The sequence below is a fragment of the Mustela lutreola genome, chromosome 6, assembly GCF_030435805.1.
Source record: "Mustela lutreola isolate mMusLut2 chromosome 6, mMusLut2.pri, whole genome shotgun sequence".
NCBI classification, from domain to species: Eukaryota; Metazoa; Chordata; class Mammalia; order Carnivora; family Mustelidae; genus Mustela; species Mustela lutreola.
The window spans coordinates 69,719,649-69,738,411 of record NC_081295.1 but is presented as its reverse complement, the minus strand read 5'-3'; the positions used below and the strand labels follow the sequence as shown (position 1 = coordinate 69,738,411).

At 36.4% G+C, this 18,763-nt stretch overlaps 1 protein-coding gene across 2 annotated transcripts in view; it reads right to left on the bottom strand.

Moving 5' to 3' along the window:
- Positions 1-17,987, bottom strand: part of MED23 (mediator complex subunit 23) — a 44,651-nt gene extending 26,664 nt beyond the window's left edge. Inside the window, exons 1-12 of one of the 2 annotated variants that reach the window (XM_059177534.1) lie at positions 17,613-17,987; positions 17,205-17,236; positions 16,961-17,048; positions 14,134-14,258; positions 13,046-13,157; positions 11,430-11,528; positions 10,723-10,824; positions 10,000-10,069; positions 8,611-8,723; positions 7,031-7,126; positions 6,460-6,477; positions 1,180-1,380 (exon numbers count right to left, since the gene is read on the bottom strand). In XM_059177534.1, coding sequence (XP_059033517.1) covers positions 1,180-1,380; positions 6,460-6,477; positions 7,031-7,126; positions 8,611-8,723; positions 10,000-10,069; positions 10,723-10,824; positions 11,430-11,528; positions 13,046-13,157; positions 14,134-14,258; positions 16,961-17,048; positions 17,205-17,236; positions 17,613-17,660 — 1,104 coding nt within the window. In that variant the 5' untranslated portion in view covers positions 17,661-17,987. The remainder of the gene's footprint in view (positions 1-1,179; positions 1,381-6,459; positions 6,478-7,030; positions 7,127-8,610; positions 8,724-9,999; positions 10,070-10,722; positions 10,825-11,429; positions 11,529-13,045; positions 13,158-14,133; positions 14,259-16,960; positions 17,049-17,204; positions 17,237-17,612) is intronic. The other variant, XM_059177535.1, reaches the window with a different exon arrangement.
- Between the last annotated feature and the right edge of the window lie 776 nt (positions 17,988-18,763).

Genomic DNA, 18,763 nt, shown 5'->3' with positions numbered 1-18,763 from the left:
GCAGATTGTAACAGAAATAAAACATCATGGGAGTGGCAGTGGGGGTAACTAACTGGTGGCTGGAAGGATTTTAATAATGCTTACAAAAAAGTTTCCCCCAAATAATCCATGTTGTAGAGATGTTACAATATAACAACATTTATTTCCATTCACCGTGTCTAAAATCTTACAATAAAACCAACTTTTCCACAAACATACTCTTCTACTTGTAGTCTCTATTTTGGATTCATTGTCCCACTTTTTCATTCACTGCCAAAGTAGAAACAACCGAATGATCCTAGACTCCTGTACTCCCTCTGTTACCTATCCATGTCCAAGTCCTATTCTCAGCATACCTCTATCATCATATCTGGTCTTGGACTCCTCCTCTCTGTTCTGGTTTGGGCCATCAGCATCTCCCACTCATATCACTGCAAAGGCCCCCTTAACAATTTCCTTGTCTTTGATTTTGTCCCCCTCCATCTCTTTATGTCACCCTCTACCTACATGTGGCAATTAGCAGTAATTCTTCCCACTTGTGTATGATGATGTCATTCCCCTCATTTGCCTTCCAAAGAGGATCTAAACACCTTTAGAACAAATATGTGGCCATATAAAGTTTTCCATGTCTGGTCTTGCCTTCTCGCCTTCCTGATCTCACCAACACTTTCCTGTTTATATTTTTCTTTCTAGTTCTCACACCCATTAACCTTTTTCCAAATAGTCATCTTATTGCAATGAAAACACTTTCTTATCTTTTCCTCTTGGCAAATTTCTACTTGTCCTTCAAGTGCTAGCTTTAAGATCTCTGATAAAGTCATACCTGACATCTTGAATAGGAACTATTCTTCATACCTACTGCAGGAAAATATGCTTCTGTTATATAAAATATTAATTTATAATCAAATTGTTTACTCTTATATCTTCCCAACAGTAAGCTGCTCCTTAAGGGTAGCATGGAGCCTTTTCATTTTGTATTCCCTGGTCCTTGCACTATGAATATGTAGAAGAAATGACTGAAACCAATATTTATAGTGACAAGAAAGTGAAAAGTTTAGAAACCACAAAAGTACTGCACAAAACGGAAATTAGGGCTCAGAACTTCTGTTGTTGCTGAAATCACCAGGCAAAGTCCATTATCAGTCTAAAACATACTCATCAACAGGTGAAGTTGACTCTGATGAAAGATTTAGTACTTACCTTCTGATGAAGAGAAAGGACCATATGTGGAAAACTTGCAAATTGGAAAAGCACAAAGAAAATGAGCTGACTTGAGAGATGCTGCCATAGGAGTTGGCTTGTGCCGCCATCATCAAACTTCTCCTCGGTCTCGGACCGCTCCATGGCATAAACCACCAGATCCACCAACTGGTCCTCCAGCACAGGGCAGCGCTGCTTGTGCTGTAGGGCAGAGATTAGATACAGTATTCCAAAAGCCTCCCGGTTAGTTTTAGAAGTTACTGGTTAATGGACATTAATTGTAACAAGAGGCTGAGAAGCATGGAATGAAGTTGAACTTAAGTTGAGTTAAGGTTAGATTTAGTCTATTAAAGCTGCATCATGTTACATTATCATAGAGGATAAGTTCCATAAAAATAATTACTTTCCAGATCTCATAGAAAACAGACTCCTTATTAACTTTTGACTTTCAATCACACGTCATTGTTTCAATTTGACAAGGGGAACTACACAATAGAACATTTTGTTATTTATCCTTTGAAAAAAGATAATTTACAAAGCATAGGAAATGATGATTAGCAGTATTAATTTTGCATTCTAACTCAAAATATAAAAAAACATGAATCTCGAGAATCAAATATTGTGATGAAAGCAAACAAAGCAGAGAGAATCTATGTATTTTAAAGCAACCACCACAAGTTTGTACTAACTTCACATACAGAGATGTATCTAAATAGCTGCAATTACTCAGTATCTGTTTTTCAATGTGTGTTACTGATCCTGATACTGAAATGGAAACTTCCTCTACAAAAAAACTGATCTCAAAGTTAATCTCTGCTCTTCCTTCTTAGAAGCCAAACATAATGCAGCTTTAATTTTAAATTAGACTATTTTTAAAATCTAAAACAAGAAAAAGAATTGAATTTAAACACTAAAAATGAAAATGCAACTTCCCTTTCTAGAGGCAAAAAGATTTATGCTTTTAAAAGTGATTTAAAAAAATATACTTTTACCAAAAGAAATATATTAAGCCATATTTTAAGCCATTTTCATATTTCTTTTATAAAATATGTTATATGACTTAATGGCCAGGCAGTTGGAAGTCTTTCTAGTGAATGCAATTACTAATACAGATGCTTTCCCTCTAAACTTTAGACATGATTATTAGTCTTTTGCCATGAAAAAGGGATATGATTTCTTCAAATTTAGGGAAAAAATGCAAAATGGGGACGGATTTGGAAAAAAAAAAAAACAAAACATAATGAGTAGCATCCCCTCTTTTGCATGCTCTTTGCCAGCTCCAAACTTGTAAAGCTCCAATATAGCTGCACTTTCTTAAAGCATGCAAATAAAACAAACATCTATCCAAAACAGTAAGCATCAATGGTTGTTTCATAGTTTTTCCAAAAACACAATGCCATGATCACAGTTCAACCACATTACAAGTTTACAAATAGCAATATTAACACCACCAGTTGAGACTACAGTACTTTCCCTCCAAATGTAATTATCATTATGAAGCAGAGCAAAGTGCAACAGACAACACTACAAACTATTTCTTAAATCAGCATGCAAAACTACTGTGTACAGGGCTTGAAATTCACTAGTTCTGCCAACCACCAACAACCTAAGAAATGTGTCAGACAACACAAATTTAGAGTGAAATCATTCAAAGTATACAAGAGTCAGAAAAATTTGTGAAAAGAAGTAAAGCCAGGATTTCCAGTAGGAATTTTTCATTAGTGATGGGAATTTGCCTCTATTTTGGAAACTAACCAATTTGTCATCTATTTCTCCATCCACAATGGTCTTCCGTTAGTCTACTTCAGGAAAAAAGAACAAACTAAATAAAATTGGTTTTTAGCACCTGAGTCGTTTTGGAATTTTCCTTTTTAGTATTAGTTATTTATTTTAAAAAACTAAATGTTTACCTACATATCTTTAACCGTGTTGTAATAGTCATACAGTTAACGATTTAAAGAGGAAAACCAAAAATATTAAGATTTTGACAAAGTAAGGACTGGGAAATTTACAGTTAAAGCTGATGATCTTTCAATACATATCACAACTTAAATTACCTCTAAATTTTCTGTTAAGAATTATATGAGTCCGGAATCTCTATGGCATCCAATGCCCTGGTGTCTGAGTGTGGCAGAACATCTATCAGGATTAACTCTATGTTTCCCAGGTGTTTTGGTTAAAGCCAAGGATATTTCTCAAACTGAGTTTTGGGATAGCTTAGTTCTTTGTTTATTTGCCAATTTTATTAGTACAAAAATAAAAATAAAAAAAAGAAAAACCCCCGCTGAAATATAAAATGATCTGTGTTAACTACTTGAAGGTAAGTTTAGCTTTAGTTTACTTCACTAAAAAATAAGTACATTAAAATTAATATTCTCCACCACATAGATTATTTTATAAAGTGGAACAAATGAAAATTTGTAAAGCAGTTTAATAATCTAATGAAGATTAAGTATCAATCACTAGGCTATGGTAATTTGGTAGGCCACTGGATGCTTTGTCTATGGCTATTTACCATGTGCTTTCTGAAGCTTTTGTAAATTTAAGTCCTCAAGGCAACAGGCATGTAAGTGAAACTAGCTAGTTTACATCATATCTATATGCAAATTTAGTTAAAACCTGTTTAAACAATAAGAATCCAAGCTCAATATTTTAACAATTTAACTTCTGCATAATAGCTCAAACTGCATTGGAAACTTATTTTTCAGCTTTGGTAAAAGCTGAAAATGAGGCACAGGCATTAACTGAGACACCAGCATTAACCTCTACTCATGACCCTGATTCTTTCCCACCACTATTCCAAACAACAAATGGTAATGCTTTTCAGTCTAAATAACCATATCCTATATTAAGTGGCCCTGATAATTTTGATTTAATAGTTCTGGTACTGCTTTTGTGGTAAAACTTTAACATATTGTAGTTAGGTGGGCTTAAGTTAATTTCAAATCATTATTTCAGTGCTAGAAATCAATTTTAGAGCAACACCCATTCAGGACAAGTTGGGAAGAGAAATCCCTTTGTATGCCATTTATCATATTCTCTGCCAATTAGAATTGGAACCCTATGCCAGTGAATACCACTTTCAATGGTGCCTTTCAAAAATAACCAAGTGATTAGTCTAGTACTTTACTGTCTCAGGGTAGCCAAAGTTTACACACCACCACATAAGAGCTTGAGGAGCATCTGTTTTGTAATATTCTTATTTGGCAGAAAGAACACAAAGTTGTGTAAAGACACAAAACAGGATTCTTCCACTGTGAACACTCCACCTTGATGGTCACAGAACTGGGCTATTTATGACTTTATGAATGTGACCGACTTTAGATTAAAATATAGCCCAATTCCTACTGGAAAATGCAATATGGACAGCTCTTAAAAGGTTTCAAGCTTTAAGTAAATTATTGCATTGCTAGAGAAAGGATAAGAAAGTATAGTGCAGGATATAGTTCTGTAATGATAAAAGATGTGATAAGATAATTTGTTTATTTTTAATCATATATTTATACTTTGTATTCTCATTTTCTACTCTACTTTCTAGGTGGTAAAAATAATATATCAAGTCAATTCAGCATATATCTTTCATCTACAAGTTCATTCACTACAGAGTTTTCTACCAAAACAATTATTGATGAATTGTGAGCTTTTGACAATGTTTACAGTGGGACCAATACTTATAATGTTCTGTCAGCATTTCCATTATAAACTTTATTTTTTATGGATTTATGTCTTAGTCATAAACTTTTTTTAGGTTGAAACTTGTTACTAAAATAATCAAATCAGAAATACTCTTCTATGAATTGTTTTGTCAATTTCTACTTTAAGAAGAGCTGCATCCCAAGTGAAAAAAGCTAATGATAACTAAGGATATCTGGGGGAAGGTACTCGCAGCTTGAATGACCACGGGTACATTTATCCACCGAACTGTAAAAAAAATTGAGTCAAATATGACTTAAAGTTCATTGCAAAAATTAGTTTTAAGACATAGCATGAAGCATTCTTTCAAAGTTGACTAAATACTTACCTCTAACTCAAGTGAAAGTTGATCAGTATTAATGACTTGGTATTTAAGATGTTAAATTGACAGGTTATATGAAGTAACTGTCAGATACTGTAGTGTGAAGCAGTTTCAGTTTCACATGTACATAGGCTTGTCCAAACAAGGAAACTTGGTAAATTTGTCAGAAGAAAAAACTTAAAATAATAAAAGAGATACTGCTACTAGGGTGAGGTTTGGCATGCAAAGTTTCAACACTGAGCAAGTTTTATGGCCAAGCTATATGTCCTTAAAAATAGGGCTTTATAAATGGAAGCACTGGCACAACCTTCACTATAGTATTGCAAACAGTAACGCTATTTTATATAACCTAGACAAGAACGTCTTTTTAAAATCAAAAAGCTGGTCTATTTTAATATGTTGGGCTCAAAAATTTTTAACAAAAATAATTGGAACCACTATTTTGTTTAAAATCTCAAAGGTGAAAAGTCCTGGAACAGACTTGGGACCGTATAAGAGTTTGGTTTATAAAGTTTGGCCACAGTGTTTTTCTCCCACTACAGGTGAGCTTCAATTGCAAGGAGCCCACTCTAGGAGGAGGACACTTCTGGCAAAGACTGACAAAGAAGGGTGTTTGTCAAGCAGGTGTGGGGTCACCTAAGAGTGTGACATTTCTTAGTCAATCCCCATGTTTCCAAAAAAACCTTCCCTGCATAAAGTTTACCACTCCAACTTTTAAAATAATGCATCTCTATTAAAGTTTTTCCTCTTTGTTTTGTTTTTAATTTGTTTTTGTTTTAAGGCAAAGCAACATAAGTACTTTTATAGATGTTATTTATTTATGTTTTAATAATCTGGAAAGATAAAGGCCACCATCCATCTTTCCATCTCTGAAAATTCCACAAGGCGAGCTTTGGCCCTAAAGTATTTAAAAAAAAAAAAAAAAAAAAGTAAAATGGAGTGGGAAGGAAAAACAACCCATCAAAAAGTGACAGGCGTTATTGTGTGCCAGGTGTTGTCTCTTTGTTAAAAAAAAAAAAAAAAGAAAAAAGAAAAAAGAAAAAAAAAGAATATAAAAAAACAAACACCAAAAACCAAAACCAAAAACAATCCACCAAAAACAACTCTCATATCCCAAGAAGAAATTCATTTTAGTGGCCTTGGTCTCAGCATGGTCCTGCCAATTTCAAGCCCCGACCATACATGTATTTTCTAAATGGAATCAGTGGCTACAAAGCGGCCAGCGTATCGTTAGTCACAATACAACAGTAAGGTTGTGAACATACCTGAGCAATGTTCAAGGTCTAGAGCATTGGAGGATGGGCAGGACAAGACAGGACAGAACAAAAATAAAGGAAGAAAAAAAGAAAAGACAAAACAGTGACTATGAGGCCAGCCTCAAGGAACCCAGAGTCAGCACAAACCCTCCCACATGTTAAACCACCAAAAATAAACATATACCAAAAAGGGGGGAAAAAATCAGCAGTCAGGCCACGCTGAAGATACCAAGGGTTAAAAAATAGGCACCCAAACAACAACAACAACAAAAAAAAAATTAAAAAATTATGGTTAAGTCATGTGTAGGTTTCTCTGGCAAAAGGTATACTTGAAACTGGCCTTATAGAAAAAAAAGCAATGCAAAATAAACCAACTTTTAAAATATCTTCTTTTTAATTTAAACATTTTTAAAGCAATATATAAATGGTAGGAACAATACATTGTTTAAAAAACCATATATTAAAAAAAATCACTGAATAGTTCTTAACTGTTTTGCTCAGTTAGCTCTAGCAAAGAAAAGAGAAAAGAATAGTGCAGATTCTATGCAGAATTTACTTGGTTTCCAGCATAGTACAGTACCTGCTTATTTAAACCTAGCATATTGCAGACCATATCCCTGGAATAAGGCTGCTCCAATACATATCTCAACAAAGCAGTCTGTGGTTCAAACAGATCCTTTAAAGAAAATAAAAAAAATTATTGCTTCAAGATCAAAGTAAATGTTAATTCAAATAATTTGAAATTGGGATAAAAAAAATCTGCTAAAGGCACCTGTTACCTTCACACAGTAGGCAGTATCTAGTGGAAAAAAATCATAGGATTTTAGTGCTTACAGTTAATCTGATCCCACCCCTCAACTGATAGGAGATATAACTGAGGTGAAGGGACTTGCCCAAGTTCATATAGAGGCTCGATTTAGAAAGACTTTAGTTACTGTCATGGAAGAGTCTTAAGCATCACTGTAAGGAAAGGATTTTCTGCTCAGAAATCTAACCAAAGAGGAAGGAGGTAGTTTCTAATCATTTTCATACAAGTGTAAAAAAACAAACACTACTTCCAAATTTGGAGAGGACAGCTGACTTATAGTACAGGGGTTAATTAAGAGTGTTGATCCTGGAATCAGACTGAGTTCAAATCCTGATTCTACCAATTCGGAAACATAGAGCCTTAATTAAGTTACTACCCTGCTCAGTGTCTCTGTTTCATCATCTGTATAGTGGAGATACTAAGATGACAGTTGAGAATAAGGGCTACTGAAAAAAGTTCTTACAACAGTGGCTGGCATACAGTAAGTGCATAATGAATTGATCTGTTTTCAATATTATTCCTATCATGATAATTGCAAGTTCCATTTAGTTTACCACTTTTTCACAGTCCCAAGTTTTGCAAACTAATATGCCAAGAGTCCAGGATTGTGACCTTAGTTTCGCTATTTCCCTCACTTCTGGACTAGTTTCCTAATCACTCTGTACATCATTTTTGACACAAAACACTTACATGAAAAATCTCTAGTCCTCCTCATACCCTGCTCTGTAACTATTTCAACTCCCAAGATACTATAATGAATATATCAAACTTCATTGTGGCTTTATTTCATGCTTCATTTTATGGATACTTGGAGATTTTTTTTCTCTTGAGAATATTCTACTCCACTTTCGTGTTTTCCAACCTCCCTTCAAAAACTCTAACACAATAGAGGCACCTGGCTGGATCAGTCAGAAGAGCATGTGACTCCTGATCTTGAGGTCTTGAGTTCGAGCCCCAAGCTGGGCATAGAGATTACTGAAATAAATTTTTTAAAAACTTAAAAAAATTTAAAAAAAAATCTAACAAAGGAGAGACACACTCTTCAAATTTTAAGAAAAGTGCAAATTCATTTTTGGTCCTCACTTTGCAAAGGAAAAATAAAAAGGTTTCCATTATAAAGATTCAGTTTTCTTAATCTAAGTGCTTTGTCGGGACCAACTGGAGCATAAACACCCAATATTACAAACTATAAGGTATACGTGGATATGAGAATCATATGATAAACCATAAACTATTTTTCATTAAATATATACTTCTTCATTCTGTGAAGAGACAATTTAGCACCACACATCATATAATCCAGGATGAAGACTGTTAGATGGACCAAAGTTCCATTATATTTATCAACATACCTTATCGTATGGCAAAAGGCCCTTCAAAGGAAAACGAAGAGTTGCAGGATCCAATTTCCATGAATTACAAATGGCTCCCGAGTTATTTACAACTGGCAGAAGGCTGCAGCGGCCTGTATTACAGAAAATGTTTTAAAGTAAATGTAAACAGAAATGCCTAGTCCTTCATTCACTCTATGAATATTTAATAAATATCTATTCTGAATCAGGCACTGGTTTTAAAAAGGTTGTAATCAGATATAAATTTTGGGAATTTTCTTTGATTATTTTAAGTCCAGATGGTTGGAGATCAATTTACAGGCCTTCAAAACTCAAAAATGTTGGCATTTGTGCCATAGGATAAAGATCAGCAAAGTATAATCCATGGGCCAGATGCAGTTTGCCACCTATTTCTGTAAAGTCTTATTGGGACACTGATGCTTTCCCACTCTAATGGCAGAGCTGAATAGTTGCAACAGATGGTATAGCTCACAAAGCCTCAAATATTTACTGGATCACTATTTATAAAAAAAAGTTCACAGATCTCTAGTCTAGGGTCACCATAATTGACTTTATGCATGATGTTCCTAGAGGCTCAGATGTAGCATATGACCATCAACTCATATACCCAACTGCCTAATGAATACTGTCACTTGGCTGTCTCCCAGGGACTTCAAGCTTAACAGATCTTAAAACTGAATTCATCATCCTTCTCAAACCTGCATCACTTCCAGAATTAAATTAAATTAAATGATATCAATATCCACTCAATTCAGCCACAAAAGCCAGAAGTCTGAAAACTATTTGTCTAGAGTCTGCTTGTTTTATATTTGCATTTCCAATCTAAAATAGCACCCAACTCACAAGAAGTGTTCAAAATTTGGTCACTGACTAAAAAATGGTCTATATACTCACACAGTAGTGGGCACTGCATAAATTGCGAAATCACATGCTTGTTTTTAAAAGCAAATTCTGAGAGTGAAATAAAACATGGAAAAACGAAAAAGAAAATAAATGAAGTACAGAGCAAAAGTGTGAATTGGAATGAGCTTAAAAAAGCCTGATAGTCTTGTGCACTATGGCCACAGAGGAATGGTCAGTTGAGACTTCTAGTTGCCTGGATATTCCATGGTGCTTTACTAGCTCTATTAAAAGTTCCCTCTAATCACCAGGAAATGTATCTTCTAGAATGATTCTATCTGAAGCTTAGACTCAGGCAAGATAGTTGCTTTTCCCCTCCCTATACTGTGCAAACAAAGTACCTGAAAACAAGTAAATGGCTATTATTTAAGCTTCTACAAATTACCAAAATGACAAACCACCAAAACATGTATAAGATACCATCTGCCAATGCTGAATAGTTCACTAAAAACCAGGTACTATTTTGTATATCTTAAATTATAATCCTACCACAAATAGAGTTTATCCTTGCTGTGGGCCTGAAGGTATCCACAAAGTCTGATACCAGGTTTCCAAGTAACTAAAAACAAAACAAAAAATATGTAAGTATAAAAATAAAATCAAGATTTCTTTTAATATAACCATCATTTATGTAAAATGAGACAGCATGTAAAAATCTAATAATACCTGGCATGTAAAAATTACTCAAAAGTCAGTCCTCTTTTACTTTCTTTTAAACAATTCCTTCCCAGTCCATCTGTTTCTAAATTAAGGCAAATAATACCACCACATCCTGTGATATTTCATGAAGCTGGCATATTTTCACACATGATACAGAAACTGTCGTGGGGTTTTTGGGTGGCTCCACCAGTTAAGCATCCAACTCTTGATTTTGGCTCAGGTCATGATCTCAGTGCTGTGAGATCAAGCCCTGGGTCAGGCTCTATGCTCAATAGGAAGTCTGCTTGAGATTTTCTCTCCCCCATTCCCTCTGTCCCCACCCCAGGCACATTCTAAGAAATAAATCTTACAAAAAAGAAAAAAACAAAAAGACAATAAACTGTTTTAACAGGATAGCAGAGAAATAAAAGAAACACATTATAACGATAAAAAAGTACATTTTATCTCAGGATAAAAGTGACCATTTTAAAGATAGGCACACAAAAATAAGATCAATATAGCTATTTTTTTAATTAGAATTTCTACCAAAAACTTGGAAAATATCATATTTACCCAGTGTGGAAGTTTTCCCTCAGGATATAGTTTCCTAATCTCTGTGACTGCAAAGTAGGCTGGCAATAAACAGGCATTTCTTTCTAAGATGTATGCTATAACCTAAAAAAAATAAAAGAGCAATGTTATTCTTCCTGGTTTGTTCCACATATAAGCTCTTTAAACGCAACAGTTACAACAACAAAGATATTTAAAAGCAAAGATATTATTTCATGGATTTACTGGGCTTAATCTGTAGCATAAAAAGTCCATTTATATGTAAAGACTCTCTAAAAATGGAGATTAATGAACAATGAAATGGATGTTACTAAGTAACATTGCTTTAAATGTTGACAGATTCTAACAGGAAAGCAACAGACCAAAGTAGTAATTCTTGGAATATCAGTTATAAAACACAAAGAACTTTTAAGCAGTCTATAGGCTAAAGCCTTATAGCAGCTAAAAATATTTGAATGTCTATATTGTTATTTTCTTAATTAAAAACCATGACTTAATCAAAACTTAAAATTTTTTTTCTGAAATATAATACAAGCAAAATAGCATCTTTAAAACTACAAGTGGTTTTTGTAGAAGTTCCCAAATGGAATAGTCCACAAACTACCACAGTCCACAAACAGTCCACAAACTACGTTTTAAAGGCACAAAACTATATAAAACTAGACTTTTTTGAGGTTATGATCAATGAATTGCAGACATATCTAAATTACCTCTCTTGCTGCTAGAAGCTGCTGTACAACCGCTGAGCTCACTGTATTGGGAATTGTCAAGATTTTCTCCAAAATCACTTTTAAGAGATCTCGAACCCCCTGTTACAAGAAAAAAACCCACAGGTTAAAACTAAGTAGTGCCCCCTGTCCTAGCTAAAACACCTAAAGGTTCAACACTTATATGCTCAGGAAAAAAGTGACCTCCCAGATCACATTTGCAATCAAAGCTAACACTCAAGTCCCTAACATTAGCCCATGAAGAGTCATGTTCCAAAACAGAATTCTAAAGAATGTCTAACAATATGAATGAACAAAGAAGTCCCTTACAAATAAAAATTAATCTTGCCACACTCCGTTTTCTGGACCCTCACATTACAAGAGTTTCCATTTTTACAATCGTCCAAAACATTTAAATTGGGCTGAGGGGCAAATAATTTGAACGGGATTTGAAAATACTCAGACATGGGCCTTAATGTTAAACTTTCTGGCAGGTGATTCCTTCTGCTCACTCCCTTTGTCATATTCTAACTTTATTCCCCCTTCTCATTCATCACATACCTAATCACTCAAACTTATCCAATAAAGCTATTCTGTTAAATGGTCATCTCTGCTAATCTATTATCAGTTACATTACTTCAGAGAGGAATCTGATACATGGAGAAGAAATTTCATTCAACATGCATTTATTGAGTATAAACTGTGTGATCAATCTTGTAAAAAAGAGACAAAACATAGACATGACAGGAATTAGAAACAATTATAAAGCACCATACAAATAAGAAGGTAAAAACTTCATGTTAACCTGCTAAGGAAACTAGGTGGGGGAGAAACAAAACAAAACAAAACAAACAACTTCTTAGATTTAATTTTGTATTAAATCATAATTCAAATCAGTAATTACCAGTTAAGTCATTTAGACTAGAGAAAATAGAGACATAAAGCACTGGGTCAGGCATTGGCAATTATTTCAGAAAGGACAGCAACAAAAGTGATCTGAATGAAGGAGAATGGTTGTGCAGCAAGGAAGATCCTGAGTTGTATTAAGATACACAGAGAGTATATGCTATGCTGTTAATTTGGCTCAAGAGAAAGTGCTGAAGGACATGTCTTCAAAGGAGGTCAAAGCAGAAGTGAAGCAGGACTTTCTCCCTTTATCAGTTGATGCCGACAACACTTCTCAGTTCCACACACCCCTGCTCTGAGCTCTTTCATTTGCAACAGGCCACCACATTCTCAATCTGTGGGATGAAGGGGCCCAGAGTTTGCCTGGTGACTTCTCTATTCATCATAAATATATATTAGCCATCTGCATTTTAAAACTTTTGGGAGGAAAGCAGATAAGCTGTGGGAAACACTAAGCAATTTTAAAACCCTTTAGGAAATACAACAAAATAATTTAGGAAATATAGGAAATTTGTTTAGAAAATTTGTTTCCTAAATTAATTTAGGAAATACAACAACAACCAGATTTTGTAAACACTTCCATTTAATTTCTCTCATCAGAAATTAAGATACTACTGCATAAGATAAGATACTACTACATAAGAAATTAAGATACACACTGAAAAATTACTCATGTCTGAAAGTGATTACTTTTTATAATTAGGAAAAAATACCTTATAATCCACTCCCCCAATTATTTTCCGAACCAGTTTAAATGTTAAGGCCCAAAGTTGTGTTCTTTCCCATTCAAGTGTGTCGGAGTTTATCAGGGATTCACAAACCATCCTAGAAAATAAGAATACCCATTCCAATTACAAGACACAATTTTGCCAAGTTCTCCAATAGCCAAGGTCAGTGTACTTTGGATATTATATCTGTCATAATGTTCTTCAGAAAGGTATATAACTATTCAATAATACTTTTTAAAAATTACATACATAGTATATTATGTGTTTTATTAGTGTGAAAAATAGAACACAAAATAGAACTAAATAATATTATATTTTTACTAGAAAGAAATTTACCAAATGCTATTGATTAAATGTTTACCATCTATCAGTTTGTGGTAGATTACATTTTTCCAAGATGGCTGCAACAAGACTTTCAATCCCACATGTTCTTCTGAAGGGTGGTAATGATACTCCTCCCATGAAGAAGTGGGAGAAGTATTGACGTTCTCTTCCCTTAAACATGGGCAGGCCTAAGATTATGGCAAAAGGGACACTTACGACCCCCAGGACAAGATAATGCAACTTCTGCCTGGCCTTCTTTTGAATGCTTGGTCTTGACACCATCGTGCTGTGAAGAAGTCCAGGTCACATGGACAGGGCCTATGTAGGTTCCAGCTGATAGGCCCGGCTAAGGCCCAGATAAGAGTCAGGCATCAACCACCAGATATATGAATGGGGAAACCTTTGTCCTAACTACAGCTATAACCACGATCAGATTGCAATCACAAGACCCTGAGATAAAACTGCCTACTGAGCTCAGTCAACCGCCATAACCATGAATGTTAATAAAATTTTATGTAATCCTAGCCATTGGACTGAAAGGCAAAGCCTGCCTGGTTTTGAGCCTTTAAGTATACAATTCTAGGAATACTATATGCTAGAAACTAAAACCTGAGGTTTTATGAAGGATTATTTGTTGAGCCTAACTTCCTTCTTCATTCCTTCATCCTTTTATAACAACCATCTAGATCAATTTCCAAATATTAATTTAAAAAATTCTTTGGATTGCTCATATTTGGCATTAAACATACCTGGGTGGAAGAAGACCAGTCTCCACTGCCATTGCTAAGCAGTCATAAAGAAAAGAAATTCTTTTAGGACTATGCTGGCCATGAATAAATTTAACAATCCACTGGATGCATTGTTCATGAGATTCCTGGAAAATTAGAAAATGATTACACTTTAGATCTAAAGTGACATTTTAAAACTGACAAATACCTAATACTACGTCTGGGAGTGTATCAAGACCACGAATTAAATACTCCACTATAAACATTAAAGGACGGAAACAATTTTTAAAAAATGGAAAAATTCAGATTTAGTGTTTCAATTATATTAAGCATAAAATCATACAGTTCTATAAACTCCCACCATTTTTATTACATGGACCTCCAAAAGGGGTAAGATTTTATTAATATACCCATGGTCAACAGAAAACTCTAACAAGGATGTGTCAATGGGGGGAAAAATCCACTATGAGTATATAAGCCTTATGAGAATTGTGTGAATCTAATCCCTAAGAGCTCAATTGTGAATCCAAAGACATCTTAAACTTCTAGACCTGTATAGCTTTAAATCTGATAACAAAATATAGTCCCCACTTCAGTCTTACTTCTAGGATGCCCTCAAGAAGAACCTACATGTCCCCTTGGTCTGCACTGCTACTGTCTCTCAGACACTGCTATTGTTGAATGTACATTGCTGATTTAGAAATAGCTATTTTCTTCCTGGCTCCGCCATTAGAATACAAACTTCTTGAAAACAAGGGCCATCCTTAATTTATAAAATGTTCAATGGATTAATTAAAAAATTAAAATATGTTGAAAAGATGTTCAACACCAAAGAAATGCAAAATAACCTATGAGATATAATTTCTGTTTTAGATTGGCAAACATCAAAAAATTCAAGAATACCCTACTGTGAGACCCTAGGGAACAGATACCCCTAGACACTGCTAGAGGAGTATAAATTGCTCTGACTTTTATGGAAAGCTATTAGGCAATTTCTATAAAAATTATAAGTAGACATACCCTCTATCCTAGCAATACTACTTCCAGGAATTTATTCAATGTCCTGTGCATAATATTGTTCATTATATTATTGTTGAAGGTGGAGAAGTTAAGAAATAACCTGTGTCAGTCAGTAGGGGACTGGTTAAATAAAGGAAGGTGCAGCCACATAATAGATTCTGCTGCTGTAAAAAAGAAGGCAGAAGTAACTTTCAATGGACTGATGTAGAATTATTTTCAGAAATGAACAGGAGGAAAAAAAGATGCTAATGAACAGTGAACACATTATATGAATGTTCTATAAAACTGGAATCCTATCCGTGTAAAATATTTCCAGAAGGCAACAAACTGGGGATACTGGCTGGTGATATGAAAAAGAGCAGTAATTAAGCTAAGGGAGATGGAGGTGGATTATACATTGGGTTCTCCTTTTGGTACCTTTTGCATCTGGAGTCATACAAAAAGATTACCTATTAGAAGAAAATTAAAACAAGATTTTAAAAAAATGAATGTATGCCATGATGTGAGCCATGTCTGAGTAGCAAGTCTTACCACCAGAGGTTCAAATGCAAACAGTTCTCATTTTCCTACCAAGAATACACCATGAAAAGATAATAGACTACTGAATACCAGCTCTTTAAGGATCATACATTTTGTCTTTTTCATGTATACATTTTCTAGTGACTGTTCTTTGTTACTAAGTTTTACTGCTCCTTTCCTCACTTTTGTTAGAGTATCTCTGTAGAGACGCCTGGGTGGCTCCCTCAGTTGTGTCTGCCTTTGGCTCAGGTCATGATCAAAGTGTCCTGGGATCGAATCCCAATCTGGCTCCTTGTTTAGTGGGGAGTCTGCTTCTCCTCCCGCCTGCCTTTCCCCCCACTTGTGCACACACACTCTCTCTATCTGACAAATAAATAAAATCTTAAAAAAAGAATACATTTGTATCTTTATTATAGTATCCTTATTGTAGCATCTTTGTTTCTTTACTATAGTATCTTTAACCAAAATATCTTTGTATCAATGCTTTAGCTAGTTGCTTTGTTGAGTAAATTAATGTAATTTATATCCCTTACAATCCCTACCAGAGCTGTTCTCACATGCACCAAATAAATCAGAATAGGATGAAAATGGTTTTATGGAAGGTAACAGGGTGGAGATTATTTTAAAGACACCTCACATTGTGCTGTCATCAGTTTGAATTCTTACTACCAGTTCTGCACTGGAAGAATGCAAACTGAGGGGCGCCTGGGTGGCTCAGTGGGTTAAGCCTCTTCCTTCAGGTCATGATCTCAGGGTCTTGGGATTGAGCTCCACATCAGGCTCTCTGCTCCTCGGGGAGCCTGCTTCTTCCTCTCTCTCCGCCTGCCTCTCTGCCTACTTGTGATCTCTCTCTCTGTCAAATAAATAAATAAAATCTTTAAAAAAAAAAATGTTCCAGGGGCACCTGGGTGGCTCAGTGGTTTTAAAGCCTGTGCCTTCGGCTCAGGTCATGACTGCAGGGTCCTGGGATCAAGCCCTGCTTCGGGCTCTCTGCTCAGCGGGGAGTCTGCTTCCTCCTCTCTCTCTCTCTCTCTGCCTGTCTCTCTGCCTACTTGTGACCTCTGTCTGCCAAATAAATAAATAAATAAATAAAATCTTAAAAAAAAAAAAAAAGAAATCTTCTAATAAAAAAATAAAATAAAATAAAAGAATGCAAATTGAAACAAATGGAAACCAGAATATACAAACAACAAATGAGGACATTTCTCTGTCCCCCTTTCTGGAAAAACCCTAACAGCAACATCAAAGTAATGTAAAAAAGAAAGCGTCAAAACCCCTCGGCTGAATGTGGTAACAACGCAGTACTCACCTGAGAAAGACCTCCCCAGAACTGTCTGAAGGCCCCCAGACAGCTAATTAGTTTTGTCTTTTCATCTTCGGGGGTGTCCATAAACATTCTAAAAAACAAAAATCACAGTATTTGCCACTATTTCTAAAAGGGTCATTCCACATAACCAAAATAGCTCATGGACCTGAGCTACCTCCAAGACAAAGCTTGGTAAAATCTGACCAAGACACACTTCCACTTACTGTGCCACGCACAGACAACTCACCCAGGAAAAGCCTCTTCTATAATTTCCGTTTTCTGTAAAAAAAAAAAAAAACAAACACAAAAACAAAAAGTCAGCGATGTTAAAAACAGAAAGAAAAGAAAAAAAAAGAAAAGAAAAACAAAACAAAACAGGGACCTCCCTGAGGAAGCTATCACAATGTAATAATACAGGGCAGGCCACCTCAACCGCCGACCCGCACAAAATATCACTTCCGGCCTGGCCTGTCACGAAGGGCGCTGTGGACTTGAAAGGCGACTTTGAATTTGACAGCATTTGGGGACTCGCTAACCCCCGGCAGGCACACTAGGTGTTACGACAAAGGAAAGGTAGGAGAGGGGTCGGCGGGGTCGGGCTCCCGGGGTCTCCCCCCGGCAGCCACCGCCCCGCATCCCCGGCGACTCCACTCACCACCACATCCTCAAAAATGCTCTGCAGTTGCGTCTCCATCTGTACCATGGCCCCCGCCGGCCCTGGACGCCCGGCGCGCGGCCCGGGTGAGGCCCGAGCTCCGGGAATTGACCGGCAGGGGGGCGGAGACGCCCGCAGGAAACCTCCGCTGGCGGGGGTTGCTTTTTCTCTCAAGCGTCCCGCGGAAGAGGATTCCCCCGCCCCGGCCCAGCTAGCCGCCGGCGCCCACACGGAAGCCGGAAAGCGTCTGGTGCGCGCAGATAATGAAACCTGAAGAAACCAGGATTCAGCCCGTTGGTTCTGCCGGGGAAGGACGGCCCGCCGAGTCAGACGAGAGCGCCCCCAAGTGGAGCCTTGAGCCTACGTCACGCTTAGGCATCGTCGGCTGCAGGCCGCCACCTCCCGGCTGGAGCGGGAGTTGCTTCCTGCTCTGGACTAATACTTTTGCCTGCCGGGAAGGAAAGAAGCTTGGAACCCAGAGAATCGCAGGCAGGGACAAGAGCTCCCTCCTGCAACCTAGGTCAACCTGGTTGGTGTCTGTGAGCTGCTGACTTTCCGGAGCCAGGAGTTGAAACCACGATTTCCTTGACGACAGGAACCATATCTTCTCAAGTATGCCTTGCACAGTGCCTGACACATAGCAGGCTTTTAATAAAGGCTAAAAAGAAAAAAAGAACGCATTATTACTGATTTTTAATTAATCAAACAATAATGTCTACAGTTTCTAGTTATAATCATCTAAAATAATATTTATCAATTACTGAATACCTAGAGCATCTTTGGTGGAGGTAGGGGTAGAGAATGATTGGCAGATGGGAAGGCTGATCCATTGGTGGGTCAGATCAATGGCCGAGTGCATCGCGGGAGAGTGCCCCCCACCGCCGCGATCTTCTAAGCATCGGTTTGACCTATTTCTGGAAGCCTGCCCTCCTCGTTCAACTTGATTTAGGGTTTCTTTCTAATCCTCATAAAACTCCTTAATGCATTAGTAGTGGAGTTCTCCATGTATGAAATATATGTTCACCCTTTGCTCAGTGCTAGACACAATGTTAGGTACTTAATGAACTGTATTGGCAGGAATCAATTTTGTAGAATGTTCCAGCCAGAAGAATGACAGAGCCAGAATTATTAAAATCTAAGTAGCCTAACAA